The sequence below is a fragment of the Amblyomma mixtum genome, chromosome 1 (genome assembly GCF_055824585.1).
Source record: "Amblyomma mixtum isolate Tamu chromosome 1, ASM5582458v1, whole genome shotgun sequence".
NCBI lineage: Eukaryota > Metazoa > Arthropoda > Arachnida > Ixodida > Ixodidae > Amblyomma > Amblyomma mixtum.
Window position 1 is genome coordinate 166,530,526 of NC_143012.1, and position 19,699 is coordinate 166,550,224.

At 48.9% G+C, this 19,699-nt stretch overlaps 1 protein-coding gene across 1 annotated transcript in view; it reads left to right on the top strand.

The window, feature by feature from the left end:
* The first annotated feature begins 420 nt into the window (after positions 1 to 420).
* LOC149369695 (uncharacterized) overlaps positions 421 to 19,699 on the top strand; it is a 97,290-nt gene continuing 78,011 nt past the window's right edge. The window contains exons 1-2 of the mRNA XM_089576289.1: positions 421 to 780; positions 18,656 to 18,946. Of these exons, the coding sequence (XP_089432415.1) occupies positions 421 to 780; positions 18,656 to 18,946 (651 nt within the window). The remainder of the gene's footprint in view (positions 781 to 18,655; positions 18,947 to 19,699) is intronic.

Below are 19,699 nucleotides of genomic sequence, written 5' to 3' on the forward strand. Positions count from 1 at the left end.
AATCCTGTGTGTGAAATGTGTGGTGAGGAGCTCACAGTAAATCACATTTTAATTTCTTGTTCGCATCTTGAAGAACTTAGAAAAAATTTTTTTACGGTATTTTACAACGAACACATTTCATTTCATCGCACATTGCTTTTAGGCGAGCAAACACTTGTCGAGTTTTCACTAGTTTATAAGTTTCTAAAGAAAGCCATGTTTTAAATCTATTATAATGTAACCTCTATACACTTAGCATCATCTAACCTAGTGTTTGGCGCATGATAGCCATAGTTGCTTATGCGCCATAAAGCCCCATATAACTAACTAATCCTTCCGCGATATTTCCCTATTTTTAAGGCCGGTGTAAAAGGCAGCTCTTTCACAGCAACACGCAAAACGATGCAGCGGTTTCTTTGCTCCGACTGCTCGCAGGTCGTGATGGTACGGCGCACCGTTCCGAAGGCTGTACGGAAGTACACTGGTGGAGGCCTTCCACCACCTCCCGCTCTGGTGGCGCTGCCACCGCCTGGAGCACGTGGGGGCGGCCTTACGCTGCCCACCCACTGCACCGGCACTGAGGACAGGGTCTGTCACCTCGCCAAGGATCTCCCAACGCTCAATAACCTGCTCTTTTTTGTGGCGGCCGGTCTGACCGAGTTCGCACCAGGAAAACTGGCGCTTCAACGTCTCAACAAAAGTTTTCCCAACACTTCCGAGGAACATGAAGAGTGCCGGGAATATGCCGCCGTATTTCTTCACTACATTCTTGCTCGACACCACTGCGTGGAAATGGCTGAGGTGAGACCCGTTACGCACTTGTGTACGTCTGGGCGTCTTGCCTTCCTGTGTTTACTTAAATCTTGAAGTGAGAAAGAATACTAAACACGGCAGTGCACTGCACTGATGAGCAACTCCGAGGCGGAAAGTAGGATAGAAGCAGGAAGCCGAGCTGGAAGTAGCAAACAATGGCGTCGAATTAATTAACAGAAGAAATGTACTAACAGTTACGAATTACGGCCTCCGCACAACAAGAATGAGTTCCGAGAAAAGGCTGAATGCGGGTGTGAAACGTAAAATGGGCCATTTTCTGCGTCCATTCCGGCATTGCGGAGAATGTGGAGGTGTTAGGCACGGTGAAGTATAGCGACCATTTAATTGTGAGATCTGTACTTTCAAACTGAACAGGATATATGAGTCTGAAAGAGGACAGAAAATTTGGCAGGGATGAAAATAACACATAACAAGGAGTCCTGTCTCCTCCACTGAAAAAGAAAATAAATAAATGAATTCAATAGAAGTGAACAGATTAAGAACTAAGGAAATTTTATGAGGATATCTACAGCCCCCAACAAAGTTCTCATGTTATGGCAGAAGTAGTGGCGCCGAGGAAATGAAAATTCTGTTTGTAACGAAAGTAGTAGTTACGGGAGCCTTAAAAACGACCTCTGAGAAGAAAATTGGCGCGGTCACTGCTGATTTGCTCCGCTGAAGAGGTCTTGGAAGACGCTGGCTTCATGTAACAACGAGGTTAACAACAACGTGCACTTTGTAAAGCCCGTCCGGGGTGAATGAAGACATGCAGGCACCAGGAACGATTTACAGAAGAAATTTTATGTCGTCTCCGCATTGGATATACACGCATTACACACAATTTCTTACTAACGAAAAAAGAAATATTGGAGGCTTATCAAGGTTAAGCCCAGTGGATGCGAAGCATGTTAAGCAGCTGCCTCAGTGTGGATGGGGCTAAGTAACGGAGACGTGGTTTTATGTTAATCATCGTACTTTATTCTTTGCAGCCCGACAAACACACTCTTATGGTCCGTAAATGCATGACTCTTGGTTTGCACGTCACTTATTCTGTATTGTCTTTGAGTATTTCTACACAACACCAAGTCTAAACTGTTTCCCCACTGATTCGTTTTGCATTCCTATTATTAACGTCCATAGCGTTTGGAGGCATCTTGACCGCATACACGCCCGGCGCAAAGACGCTGGCGCGGTTGCGGGCACAGAGACTGACGCGACGGCGGGCGCGCGCCGCTTCATCCCTGGCGTGACGTCACATATCACGTGATGCAGCGATGGTGGCGCCGCCGCCGCCGCGTCGCGCGCGACGGCGCAAACCGAAGCGTGGAGGCCTCCGCCGGGCGACTTCCGACGGCGCGATATGAGGCGCCATCTGCAGCCGGTGTGACGTCATCACGTGACGTCACATCACGTGATCTCACTTCAAGGTCAATGGTGGCCACCGCCGGGCGTCGCGCGAAGGCCCGAAACCTACGTAAATATGCTTCGCATAAAATGACAAACCTCTTTTTGAAAGAGTTGAAGGCGAGCTCACCATCAAGCATATTTTATTCTCTTGTTCAGAACTCGAAAAACTGAGAAAGCAGCGCTTTACTGACTTATAAAGAATGTATTCCTTTACACCTTCCGCTGCTCTTGTGTGAAAATGACAATGTCAACGGGTCTTGTGGTTTAATCTTTTTATGTTGTGAAGGTGTAGGTTGCGCAACCACTGGATGAACCACGAAGAAAAGACGCTTGTGTGTGTCTCTGTGTCTTTTCTTCGTGGTTCGTCCCGTGGTTGCGCAACCTACACCTTCACAACATCACGTACCGACTAGGCCCAACCCAAGTTTTATTTAAGCTTTTTACCCAGGTGTTGTTGAGAAACTGTAAATTTTGATGCACTGCTTCGCTTTATTATATGATACACTTCAGCCTTGTTCTCATCACTGAGAAGGAGGATGAGGTCTTTACTTGATTCGTTGGGAACCTCAATTTCCTTGCCCAGCCATGGACCACTGATAAGGTTACCCGGCCTTCTTTAAAGCTTCTTTCTTCTCTCTTTACTAGGTAGGAGAAACTAACTTTTTAGACCGTCTACACCACCGTTTTTTCACATATTAGCACAAATGTACAGAAAAGAATTTTTTTATACCTTGAGCTTATGCGCCATTAAACCCAAGACAACAGCAGAACTTCATGCCCTCTAGGTCATTGGAGTTAGGATCAACTGGTAATCTTATCTTATGTTAAAAGAAAGTTCATTTTAATGGATTCAAAAATTGCGGACTGGTCATCAAGAACAACCGTACCTTACGCAGCGTTTCATATGGTGATCGCTCACAGAGACCAAAGCTGCGTAACAGACACGCCCATTGGAGCATGAGGTGTTTATCGTACACAAGCTGTGGTCAAAGTTGAATTTTTCTGGTAATATCATGCTACATAATCCGATCCCATTACCAGGAAGAAAGCTGGAAACTGCCGTCCATACATCTGTCTACAGCGCCCGAACGGCGCACCAGGAAGTACACGTCGCCATTTGCGAGTGGCCTAGAGCTCGAAACACGAACTTATAGGGCATACACATTCCCACTGACTATGGATTAATTCTCATGTCTTCAAAAGCTATATCGGGCAAAGCGCACGGTGCTACTGTAATAAATTCTTCCATGTATTGAGCGATCTCAGTGCATGTAAAAGAACCCCAGGTGGTCGAAATTTCCGGAGCCCTTCACTACGGCGTCCTTGATCGCCTAATTCGCTTTGGGACGCCAAACTCCCGTAAACCATAATAACTTTACAAAAGAACGCACAGTACCAGAGCTGTAGAAGATAGTGTGGACGACTCTACCCACAGGCTTCCAGTGGAGGCACTGGGGAACAGACGCTTCACCTTCGTCATACGAGGCAGGGGATTTCATGGTCATACACATCATCTTGAACACCGCTCGGCTTGTAGGCACTGCGTAACCGTGGTGTGGAAGCGTTAGGGTGCTTGCCAACGTTTCAACAAGAGGGATTGCCTTGTTCAGACGAAGACAGGTCCTCCTCTCGATACCTTTGCGCCGGCAGTGGCATCTGCAGCATGAAGATGATGGTGACTTGAGACACCACGGGTTCCCGAGCATCAATCAATCAATCATTCTTTATTTTTCCCAGAAAGAACTGGAATGGTCTCCTGGGCTAAAAGCTGGGTGAGCAGCTTGACGAGGCCCAGGAGACCGTTAGATGGCAGAACAGTGAAGTTGAGAAAAAAATAATGTAAATATATAGCAATGTGCACCATACGCAAAAAAAACTTGTTGCGGCAACATAATACAGTATGTGATGCATCATATTCGCCAAAATAAGCTAAAATAGTTAAAAATAGTACAAGTTGACATAAATAACAGTACGAAATTGTAACCAAAGGAAGCACAGTAGAAAAAACTAAGTATAAAAATGTGGTTCACAATGTTATGAAGTACGTGCGCAATTTCTTGGGATTGAGACGAGTTGTGTTTTGGTACATATTAAGCATTGATGGCAGGGTATGTGCTAATGAATGATGCTTAATGAATGATGTTATAAAATGTGCGGAAGTGGGGGATTTCTCAGACATCTTTACTTGTGTGTATATCTGTGCTACGTAGTGTTAAAATGCCAGAGATGAGAGTAAGTACTTGACTTCAGTAGAGGAAAAAAAGAATGTTTGGAGTAATCGATATTTGTATAAGTTATCAACTCTTATGATGTAAAAGGCAACAAACGCATCTTTAGTACGAGCCGCCGCGGTGGCTCAGCGGTTATGGTGCTCGGCTGCTGACCCAAAAGACGCGGGTTCGATCCCGGCCGCGGCGGCTAGAATTTCTTTGGAGGAGAAATTCTAGACGCCCGTGTACTGTGCGATGTCAGTGCACGTTAAAGAACCCCAGGTGGTCGAAATTTCCGGAGCCCTCCACTACGGCGTCTCTCATAGCCTTAGTCTCTCATAGCGCCAGAGGCCTGGCGCCGATCCGCCCAGTAAGGAGTAGGCTGAGCAGAGTGCACCGCGACCGATGGTGCGGTGTAAGGCAAAGGCCCAGGAGATGGGGCCGCGCGGCGCACGACGTCCGCGTACGTGACTGGCTGGACCAGAGTCGGGTACGGCGCGGGATCGTATGGAGTCGGTTGCGGCGCCGGCACAACTGCAGCATGCTCTGAGGGCCTGCCGGACTTCCTCGCGGATGACGCTGGTGACGGAATCGACGCGAGGGGCAAAGGTTCCTTGAAGGCGCTGCAGCTCCTCGCGGACCACTGAACGGATGAGTTAACGAAGGGAGTCCGGATTCGTCCTAGGATCATGGTCGAATCGGTCCAACGTTGACAGTGTCGACGACGGACGCAGTTGCCGGGCGTGCTGTTGGGATCTCTGCTGCAGCAATTTCTCCATGTGGACGGCCTCGGCCAGAAACTCCGCGACGGTGTTGGGCGGGTTCCGCACGAGGCCGGAAAGAGCTGGTCTTTCACGCCGCGCATGAGGTGCCTCAGCTTTTTTTCTTCAGGCATTGCCGGATCGGCGCGATGACAAAGACGCGTCACATCCTCGACGTACATGGCAACACCCTCATTGGGGAGCTGAATTCTAGAGGACAGGGTGCGCTCCGCGCTCTCCCGGCGGTCGCTGTTGGCGTACGTACTCAGGAGCTGACGTCGAAAGTCCTGCCACGTCGAGAAAGTAGCCTCATGGTTTTCGAACCACGTGCGTGCAGAGTCCTCAAGGCTAAAGTACACGTTACGCAGCTGTGTAGCGGCGTCCCAGCAGTTGAAGGTCGCAACCCGTTCGTAGTGCGCCAACCAATCTTCGGCATCTTCAAACAAGTCACCGTGAAAGGGCTTAGGCGTTCGTGGGGTCTGAAGAGTAAGATAGGTGGGGCTGGCTGCAGGGACAGTCGGAGGCAGGGCGGGTATTGGCGTCGCCATGAGTGTAGGGGTAGTCGAGGGCTCACCGACAAAAGGGAGGGCCTCGGGGGACAAGCCTCGGATCCTCCGGCTGGCACGATGGACAGGGGTGGTCACAAGAGGCGGGCGTGTCGAGTCGTCCTCAGGAGTAGGGAGCATCGGCCGCACCTCCACCAGTGTCACGACCACAGGGGCCGTAGAGATAGGCGTCAGGAAGAAGCCAAGACTGGGAGCCTTCTTTTAATTACAGCGCCAGGTTCCAGGACACCGAACAGAACAACCGCGCCTCGAGAGCCCACCTCCGCTTCGTCGTCGTCTTCCACTCAGCGCCTAGCCCGCGCGGCGCGTTAGGCGCGTGGCAATATAAGCAGAATATTTTCAGCGCATCGGTGTAACACAATCATTTTATCATAGCTGCATTTCATTAGAATAGCATATTTCTGGACATTATCGCATGCCAGCGCGCACATGCATATGCATTGCCTTTTTGCGTAATAATTTTTTTTAAGTACCTCTACCGCTGCTACAAGCCCGTCTTTCATTGCTTACTTCCATCACGTGCAACGAAGAATGTTCGCATACTGAAAAAAAAAAATCTGCGCCAATTTATACTTCCTTTATTTTGTAATAACAGTAGTAATATCTGTGATTTAGCGTGTGGAAGCGACATGGGGGCTATCAGGCACACCGCATTGGAGGACTCAAGATCAACATAGACCCGCTGGGGTTCTTCAACGTGCGCTCGAAACGCGGCCTCCGCTACCGAGATCGAACCCGCGACCTTGGCGTTAGCAGTCGGTCGCCCGAGACATCATGAGGAGTCTTATTTAGTATCTGCTGTTGGGGATAACGAATGCCTCCGAAAGTAAATGTTGCACAACGTTTAGGTCGTTGCGCCTGTGTTTCACATAGTTATGCCACATGACACAAAGAAAGGGAGGCTATTCTCACTAGGTTGTTTATGAGTTAGAGTAGTGCTAACGATTTTATTTTATACGCAGAGATGCAAAATGGGAGACAGTAACAAACCGAAGATTTCACATCAATCTGGAGTAAAATTCTTTAGAATTGCCGAAAGCGCATTGCAGAAGCGCCAAAAAATCCATTCCTGGACACCAGACTTCCTTGAGCTTTGTTTTCGCATAGACTGGATGTCATTTTCGCTCTGCGTAACGGGAACAGATTTCAATGGGTAAATCTACGCGCGAGTACATCTCATTTTGTCTAAAAAAAAAGAAATGAAAGCATGCCGAGTTGCAAAAAAAGTGGTGCTGAACCGGGTCCCGAACCGGTTCGGAACCGTTCCTTTGAATCGTTCCGGTTCGGGTTCAGTTCCAAGATGGCGAAAAAAATATGGGTTCGGTTCGGTTCTGGTTCCGGGTGAAAATTCGGGTTCGGTTCCGGTTTCGGGTTCAGGTTCGGTTCCGGTTCGACACCCTGCTCACAGCATTGCATTCATCATCAGCATTAGCATCTATCTACCACGTCGTAGAAAAGGAACATGAAAAAGTGCTACGAACTATATATCGAGAATGCCATCAGAAAAATGTACGAAGTGTTTGATTGGGAACAGCTTCTGGTAATAGTTAATAAGGATTCCTCGACCTTGGATTTCCTGACGCTACTGCACTCCTATTTCCGTGATGTAATCAATTCTAGCCCTGAATGCCCTAGACACTCAGTGCAAAATGATGGGACAAAATATTTAATATCGGAGAGATCAATGTTCCGCAGTCTGTGAAGGGAACAGTTTACAGCAGCAACTGAGGCATTGCAAGTGATAAACGCACACATCCTTCTTGGCGGGATGCGTTTGGTATGCACTCTGAGGCCATAACCAGCAGCTTATCAATATCTCTCAAAATAAAAGTATAACAGGCGTTTTCCCTCTTCTCTTCGTGAAGCATAATCTGAAAGGTCATTAAAACGATCTGACTCGGACACCGATCTCTAAACACTGTCCGAGGCGTCATATCTGAAATCGACTTTGTACTCCTCTCTGAGAAAGAAATGCTTGAGGGTGTTACCGACCAAGATGTCATAGATGTTCAGTGAATAAAGGTCAGGAAGGAAAACAAAGAATTAGACACGAAACATCTCATCCTCACTTTCAACACGAGGATACTGTCTGAAAGCACTGAAGTCTGATGCCTGATAAAAAATGCAAGACCATACACACCCAACCCACACAGATGTTTCAATTGCAAAAGGTTCGGCCACGGCTCATAGAGTAGTCGCGGCCGCAAAACCCACCATGAATTAGAGAGCCTTTTAGAGAGAGAGAGAGAGTGGCCGGACCCATACGTGGTAGTGAGATTTTAATGCAGACTTCTTCTTTTTGGGGCAGTGGGAAATCCGATACGAGAGGCCATGTCGTTGAAGATGTTATACTATCTAATAATAATTGTTTACTGAACACCAGTAAGCCTGGTTGTTGCCCTTATAGTTCGGAAAAAATGAGATTTTTTCTTGTATTTTAGTTCTCCATCTGTTCTTAGAGATTTTAAATGGGATGTTTTAGACAACCCCTATGAAAACGACCATCTGCCTGTTGAAATCAGCCTGTCATCCCTACCATCAGTCACCCCGACACAAACATAGCGTAGGAAGCTTCATTTAGCGGATTGACAACTTTTTGGAGAAGCCACTTTAGAAAAAATGTTTTAGGAAATCTTAACGTCAATGAAATCAATGAAAAGTTCACAACTTGTATTCTTGCCGCCGCACACTTAGCTAACCCTCATTCTTCAGTAGTGGTACGACAGAACCATAAAGTTGGGAGACGCGAGATTGCAAAGGAGTAAAAAAAAGAACAAAATAAATATTGGGGTATTTTTCGAAGATACCCGACGTAGGAAAACCTCATAGATTTTTAAAAAGGAAGAGCTAGAGCTCTGTACATACAGATACAGCTACGTCAGATGCGGCAGATACAGCTGACAGTAAACAGACTAACAACGTGGCAAGATAAAAATGATTTCAAGTTTTCCTGGCAAAAGTCAAAACCTGTTCTATTCTCGCTTAGCAGAAGGCTGCGCAGTGACACCAGCCTTTTTAGGAACGAGCTCACATTGCCAGTAAAAGATGAGCACAAGTATTTTTAGACAAAATACAATAACGTTACACAAAAAGCTCACTTTCATGCCATACATGAACGCAATCAAAGAGAAAGCTTCTCAATCGCTGGATATTCTAAAACTACTGTTAAGAAAACGCTGGGGTTCCGATAGGACCTGTCTTTTACAAATTTATCGCACTGTGCTACGCTATACCTTAGATAGTGGATGTATAGTTTATGGGTGAGCGAGACCATCGAAACTTAAACGACTGAAACCAATGCATAATCTAGGTTTGCGTCTTTACACTGGGGCATACGGAACGTCGCCCATAAACAGTCTTTATGTAGGAACCAACGAGCCATCACTTACAGACCGAAGAACCATGCTCACGTGCTCGTACATTTTCAAAATCCGCTGCCCAAACACCTAAGTCACCCCTTAGTCACAAAGTGCCCATCAAGAATACTATTTAACAATAAACCGAAAGCTCCCCGGCCACTGCTCTTGCGATTTGGAGAAATACGCGGAAACCTCAGCGTAATAGACGCATTGCCGAGCGTTTCCCGAAGACGAGAGCCACTGCAACCATGGGACAATTTCCCCACGCTCTGTGATTTCTCTCTTACACAGTTCCGTAAAACAAAAATTCCCCAAGAAAATATAACACAAGAATTGCTTTCAGAGTACTTTTACAGCTTCTTACACAGATGGTTCAAGAACAGATGCTTACGTTGGAAACGCAAAGGTACAAGGGAATTGGAATGAAATAGTAAGGCTTCCACAGTGTGCATCCGTCTCACTGCCGAATGTTAGCAATCAGTGTAGCCATAGGAAAAGTAGTAAAAGAGAACCTCCCAAACAGCATTATTTACAGACTCATTACGTGCACTTACAGCCGTTCATTCTAAAAATGTAATTGCTCCGGTGCTTGGTGACATCACCGTCATCGTTTATTTTCCCTTCAAGACCCCTAGGCGGGGCATCACAAAAGGGGGGAGCAAAAAAAAAACGAAATCACAAACAATAGGAACATTTCAAATATAACAGTGAAGAAAGCAAAATAATTGTTAAAGAGCATTACAAAATACACACCATCATACACACCATAACAACCGCTATAGCTGAAGGACAAAACATAAAACTCTGCTGGGTAGCAAGTGTCACCCAACTTCCCGCGCTTTTAAGCGTAAAGTTCCCAGACATCCTTAGTGCGTGTGGGGGTAGCGGTCTCGGACTCAAAGGTGATGCCCTCGACTCCGCGTGGCCAGCTACCAAATGACAAGAGGGTTTTGGTCATTTGGTGCCCAGCTTTCACCGTTCGCAAGCCAGAGAATGGGTCGGAGCCAAAGGTTCACTAACAAAACAAAGTTTATACAGCAGTGAGACGATACAAAGGATTTCCCAATCACTACTACAAACACATACCAAGTCATCAACAAAATAACGCAACTCGTGCAAAGCTAGTCTGGAGAGAGACTACAATACAAAGGAAATATTGCACCTAAAGTGCACTAACACAAGAGAGAGAGGCAAACAAACAAAACACAATTTGTTCACCGGGCACTCCGACAGTCCGACGACCAGAGGTCCACGACGATGCCGTCCCGCAGACTGGCGCGCGCTGCCTCGTTGGTCCGTAGTTGGGGCGAGTGGTGTTGTCCTGGGAGTCGAGCGGGTGCGCTTCGATGAAGCTTAAACGGCGGCTCGAGCTAAACTGACAGCAGTCAACGCCCTTCTTATATAGCCTTGGTCTGCGTCTGTTAACTCTACGCGCCAAAGTAGGCGCGCACACACACAGTATCGGCCGCGCTGTTTCCTTTTCCTCCTCGCGCCGGCCGCGCGTCCTCATTAGTGAAAAGACGGGAGTGGCTTCGAGGAGCATCTCGTAATTTGTGGCGTGGCGGCGCCGCGGACGTGCAAGTGAAGAGGAGGGGGACATGTCTTAGCGCACGCAAGGCTACGCCCTCTCCGTCAACATCGCGTAGAAACGACTCCGACCTTCTAGAAAAATCAATGTGTTGGCTGACTCATTCCCTCCCCGCGCGCCGTGATGGTGAGCGGTGGTGGCTTTTGTTTCTGTTTTTCAGAGCTGCGCCGAACTTTGTGACACTGTCCCTTCCTTTAAGAATATCGTGCAACAATATTCACAAAACACAACATTCGCGCGCACATGCATGCGTCCACAAACTGAATGGCGAATGCCAAAATACATACATCAATACAATGATGTTTTCACATAAATAACACAGTGCAGTAGACAGAATGCAGTTCAAAACACGCCGCAGTTCGGCGGTACATTGATACTACAATAAAAACGGGAAACACACAAGTAGAAGGCATACCTTCGCCTATAATTCTAAGTTTGGCCTACAGAGCGGGCTCAGAACAGCATTGTTTCCTTCAAGCTTTCAGTCGCGCTTTTAATTTTCTTTCGCAACCGACTGCCGCTTTTCATCCTGTCGCGGGTTCGACTGTTCTTCCGCCTTCTACTGAGGCTTCTCTTCTGAACGCGGATCAGGCCAAGCTTTCTACTCGTACGGCTCTCTGTGTTTCTGTTCATACTTCGAGCTCTTCCTCTTTACCTGTGGTTAGCGCGCCTGTTGCGAACCACTTTAACGCCAGTTTGTTCATGACGGCTCCACCTCTCGTGTTCTCCTTCTCGGTGTGCGCTTTTCTGTTTGCGTTTGCGCCTCTAGACTGAGTCCTTGCTGAACACTGGGCTCGTTCGTCTGAACTTTTTCTCACTTTGCTGCGACGTTCGTACAGCTGACTTGCATTCGATTTAGCTGTCTTCAGCTTAATTCTCTTTCGTTCCATTTTCTTTCTCAGCTTTCTGCGAGGCCCATCCTGTTCAATTTCACCTGTGTCGGTGGTGCTTGATTCGGTTCTCTTTCCTTTTACTTCGTTCCACATTCTCCTACGGCTCAAGCCCGGATCACTGTCATCCGAGTTGTTCTCTCGCGATGAACCCTCTGGTTCAGCTCTCTTTTGTTCTTCGTGGACTGCGCCTTCTTCTTGCAAGTCATTTTTCCTTTCTTCATTCTGACTACTCTTCGAGTGCAATGCTCAGAGCTCTGCTCAGGAGTCATTGGAGAATCATTCTCTTCACTTACGGATTCTCCTTTGCCAATTACTTGCTTCAGTTGGTCACTTTCAGTGTAGCCATAAGCACACCTTTGCTCAGACTGCTCCTTCCCTTCCACTGCACATTCTCCTTCCTCAGAGGCAGAAATTTCCTCGCCTTCATAAGGAACGACCTCCTCGCTGCTAGAGGGCTCACTCAGAGCGGTCTCCGGGTCTTCAATGAGTGCGCTGTCCTCAGCTATGACTACGTCGGAGCTTTAGTTCTCTTCGACATTTGTCCGCTCTTCCTCACGGTCTCTGGTGCAACCCTCAGGCATGCAGCTCAGTGATTTGTCGCTATAGCTCGAACTTCTTTCGTCGTCTTCAGGCGACTTCTTTAAGGTGCACTCTAACTGAAGCGCCAGAATGGCCTTGTCCTCAGTGCTTACTACCTCGGTAGGAGTTACTCTTTCACTTTCCTGAGGAAGCGACACTCGGGTGTTGTCTTCACTCTCTTCGATCACAGTTGTATGAACCAGCTGTTCTCCAACCACACTCTCACCAGTGGAGCTAGTTCCAACCTCTTCCGTGGTTGTCAACAAATCAGACTCCTCATTCTTCCACCCGGCCTCTCCGGGGGTAAGCTCCACTGGCTCCCTGACGTTCCTCAAACACCGAATTTCAGCAAGCTTCCTATCAAGGATTGTAATCTCTCTTGCAAAAGCCCTTTCGGTCGCTTCTTCTCTTTCTTCATCACGTTTCCTGTGCCTCTCTTTCTCAGCGGCTTCTCTAGCGCGCTGTCTTTCTCTCTTTCTTCTGGAGCCCTCCCTTTCCTATCCACCCGTTTTCGCAGTTCGGCTCTGGTCATTCCCATATGGAGGCGAAGCTCTACTAGCTCGTTTAAGCTCATATTTGGATACCGAACTCTATCATCAAGGCAATGAATGTCTCTACACGGTGAACCCCACCGACCGCTTCGTCACGGCGCCTCAGAATATCGCTCTGCTGCTAACACTCGTTTACGATCTCTTCGTAACTCTTTCCGACTCTTTCTCCGTTCTCTGCGCTTACAATTACCAAACGTCCTGTCGCGGATGCTAGTATATATGTCACCCAACCTCGTTCACTTCTGCATGAAGTTCCCAGACACCCTTAGAGCGTGTGGGGTAGCGGTCTCGGACTCAAAGGAGATGCCCTCGACTCAGCGTGGCAAGCTAAGCGGAGACTAGCTACCAAATGACAAGAGGTGTTTGGTCATTTGGTGCCCAGCTTTCGCCGGTCGCAAGCCAGAGTATGGTGGAAAATATCCAGCGCACACAGGGAAGGCACAGAGAAGAGAACACCACAAGCGCTTGTGGTGTTCTCGTTGTCCCTGTCCTGTGTGCGCTGGAAATTTTCCAACATGCTGTACCAACTCGCTCGAATATCAGTTTTTCCAGAGAATGGGTCGGAGCCAAAGGTTCACTCACAAAACAAAGTTTATACAGCAATGAGACGATACAAAGGATTTCACAATCACTAGTACAAACACATACAAAGTTATCAACAAAATAACGCAACTCGTGAAAAGCTACACTGGAGAGAGACTACAATACAAAGGAAATATTGCACCTAAAGTGCACTAGCACAACAGAGAGGCAAACAAACAAAACACAATTTGTTCACCGGGCACTGCGACAGTCCGCTGACCTGAGGTCCACGACGATGCCGTCCCGCAGATTGGCGCGCGCTGCCTCGTTGGTCCCTAGCTGGGGCGAGTGGTGTTGTCCTGGGAGTCGAGCGGGCGCGCTTCGAGGAAACTTAAACGGCGGCTGGAGCTTAACTGACATTGACATTGAATAGGTTGGGGCAACCGAAAAGGAAATAAAAATAATAGGCCCCTGCCTGCACCGTTTACACACAACAGGCTTAACCCAATTGAAAAATAAAAGAGGAGGCCCGTAGGCAAGTTGTAATTTGACCACCCGTGGGTGGAAAAATAAAATAATAGGGAAAATGCTACATTAGCGACCCACAGCCGAGAGAGCGGGCCCGGGGAGGCTCCCCTGACCTCCCCTGGGAAGTAGCGGAAAGGGTAATGGGACGTGGGAAGGGAATGGGGACAGCGAGTTTTTTTGCTCTGATCCTTCAATTATCTCGACTCCATTACTGGCCCGCCTGGCCAGGACAGGGAGAGCATCGAGATTGCCCAATGGTGCGGCCCCACTCACGGGATGCCCGACCACCCACCATACGCAACGGGCTCCGACCGTCGGAGACAGGAAAACCTAACACGGGGTCAGTAGCTACCTGGGGCTCCTCTCGCACACTAGAAGGCCTTTCCCACCTGCCGGCTACTAGCCGTCGAAGGTTTTTCGCGGTTTTCGGACACCGGAAGTATGTGTGATAGTCCCGAGCCAGTGGAGGTCCAGAACGTCAACGGCCTCGCGGCCTCAGAACTGGTCGCTCCGGGGGGTCCATCTGTGCTTCCTCCAACCATCCATGCACTTATTTCCTCTCCTAGCTTACTCTTCTCCTACAGAGGAGAGAGTGTTCAAGGCTGGGCGACCGGGCCACTAACCAATAACGTGGCTTAGGATGAGATGACCCGGGCCTACTCCACCGGTACTCCACACATCTTCGGTTTTCGCCAGACTCTTACGAGGCAGTACTAAGCCCTCATCCCCCGGCATCCCGCAGGCGGTTAAGCCTGCGGCCGGCCATAAGGCCGCTTCCCCGAGGCGGCGGTCCTCAGAGCCTGGCCACTATGAACCCCCGCGCGGACCTGGTTTCTCCGTAACCAGAAACCGACGCGCCGGTAGCCAGCCTTGCACGCCCCGCGCGCAGAGGAAGGAAGGTAGCATGTATTTGAAAACCTTTTGGCGTTTTGACATGCCTTCCGGGCCGGATTTCGTGGGTCCAACCTGAGTATAAACCCAGGCCAGCCTCCGCTCAGGCATCGGACCTCACGTGCACGACTGGCCCTCACAGTCGTCTGGGAGTCGCTGCCACTCCCATTGGGGGTTTGCATCCCCAGAGGATGGGTCCCGGCCATCCCATCCCCACTGCTGGCATTGCACCGAAACAAAGCCTAGTAGCCGAAACCACACCGGCCCGTATTCGGTGGCGGGGGGGGGGGGCACGAGCAGGCTGCACAGTCAGATTTCCCCCCGAGCTTAACTGACAGCGGTCAACGCCCTTCTTATATAGACTTGGTCGGCGTCTGCTTGCTCTACCCGCCTAAGTAGGCGTGCACATAAACACAGTATCGGCCGTGCTGTTGCCTTTTCCTCCTCGCGCCGGCCGCGCGTCCTCATTAGTGAAAAGCCGGGAGTGGCTTCGAGTAGCATCTCGTAATTTCTGGCGTGACGCCGCCGCGGACGTGCGAGTGAAGAGGATGGGGACATGTTTTAGCGCACGCAAGGCTACGCCCTCTCCGTCAACATCGCGTAGAAACGACTCCGGCATTCTAGAAAAATCGACGTCGTGGCTGACTCATTCCCTCCCCGCGCGCCGTGTTGGCGAGCGGTGGTGGATTGGGCAGCCACACACAAAAGGCTAGTAGGTGTCCGGGGTTTCCTTCTCCCTTGTTTTACGACCCGCGGTGGTGAGATGCGTCCGCGCGGCGAGGCTTTTGTTGTTGTTTTTTTCAAAGTTGCCCTGAATTTTGTGACTCCAAGTCATGTCTGAATTGAAGGCAACGAGAGAGCAGACTTGTGCGCAATTCAAGCTGGTGACAAGTCGATAAGGAAAGCAAAAGTACCTTTTAAAGGGCCACTGCCCAGGGTCTGGACATTTTTGAAAAACAAGCCCACTGCATAGATGAGGCATCGAAGATAACGTCTGCATAATACTAGAGCCATGCGCGCCCCGAAAAGCTGCGAAAATTCAAATCAAAGCCCGCTCGTTCTTTCCTTCAACAAGAACGGCCCGCCCCGCTACTCTGAACCCCGTTGACGTCATGGGGGGTTACTTTCGCTAAAGGCACTCCATTGGTGCATCGTTCTGACTGACGGGAGAAGGTTGGGCGTAGCCTTGGCGTCGCGTCGTCTGCACAACGCTTTCCGCAGCGCCTTCTGTTCTGGCTCATGCCTACAAACCCGCATGAAGGAAAAAAAACAACTGCGGAGGGAGCGTGCGGCGACAGCCTTGAACCCTAGCCATAAAAAGTAAAAAAGTAGAAAAACTGAGGGAGTTGGTTCCCCCCCCCCCCCCCCCCCCGCCGTGATCACGTCACGAGACGCTCTGCGTGCGCGCTCCCTTCTCAGTTTTTTTCTTCTATGCAAGCCCCCCAAAACAAGGTTTTAATTAGTAGTGCAGCAGAGCCTTTCCCTCGCTCGCCCACTTAACCGCTCCGCACAGACACCGCTTATCCTTCATGCATCTTGCGTACGCCTTGACTCCAATGAACGACATGGGCTTCGGAGCGGAGAAAAGACACAAACAAACAGAACACAAACACACATGAAGAAAAGCAACCGGGCGGTTGCCGGGCCCCCACTTCGCCGTGTGTTTCGAACAGAACCGACTTCCGCCCCTCCGCTCGTGAAGCGGTGGGGAGGCCTAAAAAATGAAAAGGTGGCTCGCTAACTGGGAATGACAAACATATGCATGAAAGGATGCACTCGCTAACAAGTCTAGGTGGTCGAGCCGATCGCGCCTCTCGATCGTTCAGTGTGCGCGCCCGCAGCGCCCCCCCCCCTCCCCTCGAACAGACCCAGCAGCAAAAACCAAGAAAAGATTTCTATTGAAGGCGGGGCCATGACATGACGTAGCCCTGTGACGCACTCCGCAGACACCACGCCTGCGGCTTACATCGGAGAAAGAAGGGGTGATTTTGCCTTGCCGAGCCTACTCGACGAGGAGCGGGAGAGAAAAATTTCGAGGAGGGAATGGAAGTAGAGGAGGCTCGCTCAAAGTGAGGTAGAGAGTGTTTGCAACCATGGGGTGGGCAGGGGCCCTTTAAGGATCGCATGAACGTCGTAAACCGTAAATTAAGAAAAAAAAAATGGCGGTTGGCTTGGAACAACGGCACAAACAACAAATTATAGCTAGTAAACCCAGTTTTAGGTGAATGGAAGTCATGTTTGCACCAGGAGCGTTTCATTGAAGTCATTTTATATCGTATCCGTACAATCCACACACACACCTTACACACAACTTTCTGTTGACAAATGAAGACAAACCTGTTTGTGAAAAATGTGTAGTTGAACTAACAGTTAATCATATTTTATTACCGCCGCCGCGGTGGCTCAGTGGCTACGGTGCTCGGCTGCTGTCCCGAAAGACGCGGGTTCGATCCCGGCCGCGGCGGCTGAATTTCTTTGGAGGGGAAATTCGAGGCCCGTGTACTGTGCGATGTCAGTGCACGTTAAAGAACCCCAGGTGGTCGAAATTTCCGGAGCCCTCCACTACGGCGTCTCTCATAGCCTTAGTCGCTTTGGGACGTTAAACCCGATAAAACCAAACCATATTTTATTATCATGCACGAAAGTCGAAAAAGTAAGGAAAATTATTTTACTTAGTTTATAATGAACACATTCCTTTTCACCCATTGTTACTCTTGGGTGAAGATACAATTGTCGACAAATCGTGTGTGCTTAGTCTTCTAGGAGAGACAGGTTTCCTTAACAAACTCTACATTTAACCCACTGATTCGAATCATTTTTGGTACGCCTCAGCCACCTTTTCATTCTTGGGAAGAAGGCTGAGGTTCTGTTTCGCTGTTTGAGAGGCTCAACATCCTTGCTCAGCCAAGGATGCCTGCTGAGGGTACCCGACCTTCTGTCGACATTTTATCATTACCATATAGTTTAAACTTGATAGGCCATCTACACCACCGATCAGTTTACGCATACCACAAGGCGCAGAAAACAGTTCCTATACCTTGAGTTTGGCGCATGAGGGCCTGAGTTGCCTATGTGCCATTAAACACAAGACAACACAAAATACGATAAAACACGTTTGGAACCCACATAGTTTCCATGTTTGATATAAAATGGACAGGGCTGTTCACAAATTCACATGCTTAAGATAATAAGTAGTGAGCGTGGGTTGATGGCTGGCGTGCTTTTATTTGTGATGATAGTTAGGAATTTTTTTCGGTAAGCAGCGAGTGGCAAGTTTTACTCCTTAGCCACATCAGCGCCGGCGTCAGAAGCGATGCTCTGATTGTGCCATTGATCATGGCGAGGTAGAGTGTGCCATTCGTTGTGGCACTTTTTGATGGCACGTTTAGCGCTTTTTCAATCGTCTAGATAATTTTCTTGTTTCCCTTACATTGACGTAACTGCCATCTTTGCAGCAATATTGTATGGTGCTTTCCTGAGAAATTTTCTTTTAGCGGGTCCGTTGGGCTCGCCAGCTTTGTTCTTAGGTGCTCGCAGAGCTCGTGCCCCATACGCCGTCGTATTTTGAAAATACACGCGATAGCGTCACGCCGACACCGCGGACGTAAGGAGCGGAAATTAATATACTCATTTATCGTACGCCATGAGGCAACTGAATCCCGCAGACTTGCTTGAAGTGCTTCAGTGGGAATGAGCCCGTACAGTGCTGAACAAGTTGACACACGATGAAAATGATCGATATTGCAAAGAAATCACCCCGCTTGCCTGCGCGCTTGAAATTCAAAGTACATTGTAGTGAACATATTACATCAATAGTCTGAAGTAGCTTCGTTAAATCTGGTTTAATAGCAGTCCAAATTAAGATCGCCGACTTTTGTGTACTTGTCCCTGCTCATTTTTGCACCTAAGTCCTGAAGCATTGAGTGTATCATTTTCTTATCCCCTTTCTGCAGTTTGTCTGCGATGTGTGAAAGTTCCTCCGTGAATTAACGTTTTTTTCATTCGCAGTTGGTCTTTTCTTCGCGTGAAAACCGACGCTTCATCCTACTTCTGTCCGATGCCCTGAAGTCGGCCACGTCCCTGACCTGCCTGCGCCTTTGCGGATGCCAGCTCGGCGCCGAGGCCACGTCGAATGTCTTCGCTGCCATCAAGAGCATGCTGATGCTGAATCTCGTGGAACTGGCACTGGACAAAGTCGTTGTCGTCGCGACATCGCGGGCGTCGCTGGATGCCTTGACAGAGGGCCTGTCGAAAACGAAGACTCTCAAGCGGCTGAGAATTGTACAAGTCGACGTCCAGGTACTCTTTCGATCCCATTTAATACCCGCTAATTCCTCAAATAGCCCTGCTGGCTAGCCTCACTGAATAAGCTTCTAGCGTTAAGCGTTGCCAGGTTCACTTTGAAATGGCAGCCTGTCCGGAGACAGAGATTCTTAGCACTCCGCTGCGTCACAGGTCTGACCGCAGCCTTGGTCCGTTTCTCCACAGCCGCTGGGGACTGAGTGCCGATGGTTAACTGGTTTTTTCATAGAAGGTTGCGGCCAAGTACTACACCAGAGTGGCCAAATTCTGCTCTGGTGAGGCAGTGCGTTGTCGGTTCTGAAACCCGAGATTAGGCTGCACCCAGGCCTGGTTATGCAATTCAATCGACACGCGGAATTTTTTTAACCAAGTGGAGAATTGCGCATCACTGGGATTCGAACCCCGGTCCACTTTCACGCGAGGTGGATGCTCTACCTGTAGGCCATCGCTGCCTGCTCTGGCATTAAATATGATATCATAGGGCTTCTTGAGCGTAGGAGGACAGATGAGAACTAGGTGTGCGATTCCTCTTCAATCAGGATATAGCTGGCAAACTAGACGAGTTCTATAATAACGAGAGGGTGGCAGCTATCGTAATTAAGCTTAATAAGAACAAGCTGGAGGTGGTGCAGGCCTACATCAGCCGCCGATGACCAAATCGTTGAAACCTACGACGAAGGCCTGGAATCGCCAATGAATAAATTAAAATCACAGTAGACTGTATTAAAAGTTAGGAGACACTTTGGCGAC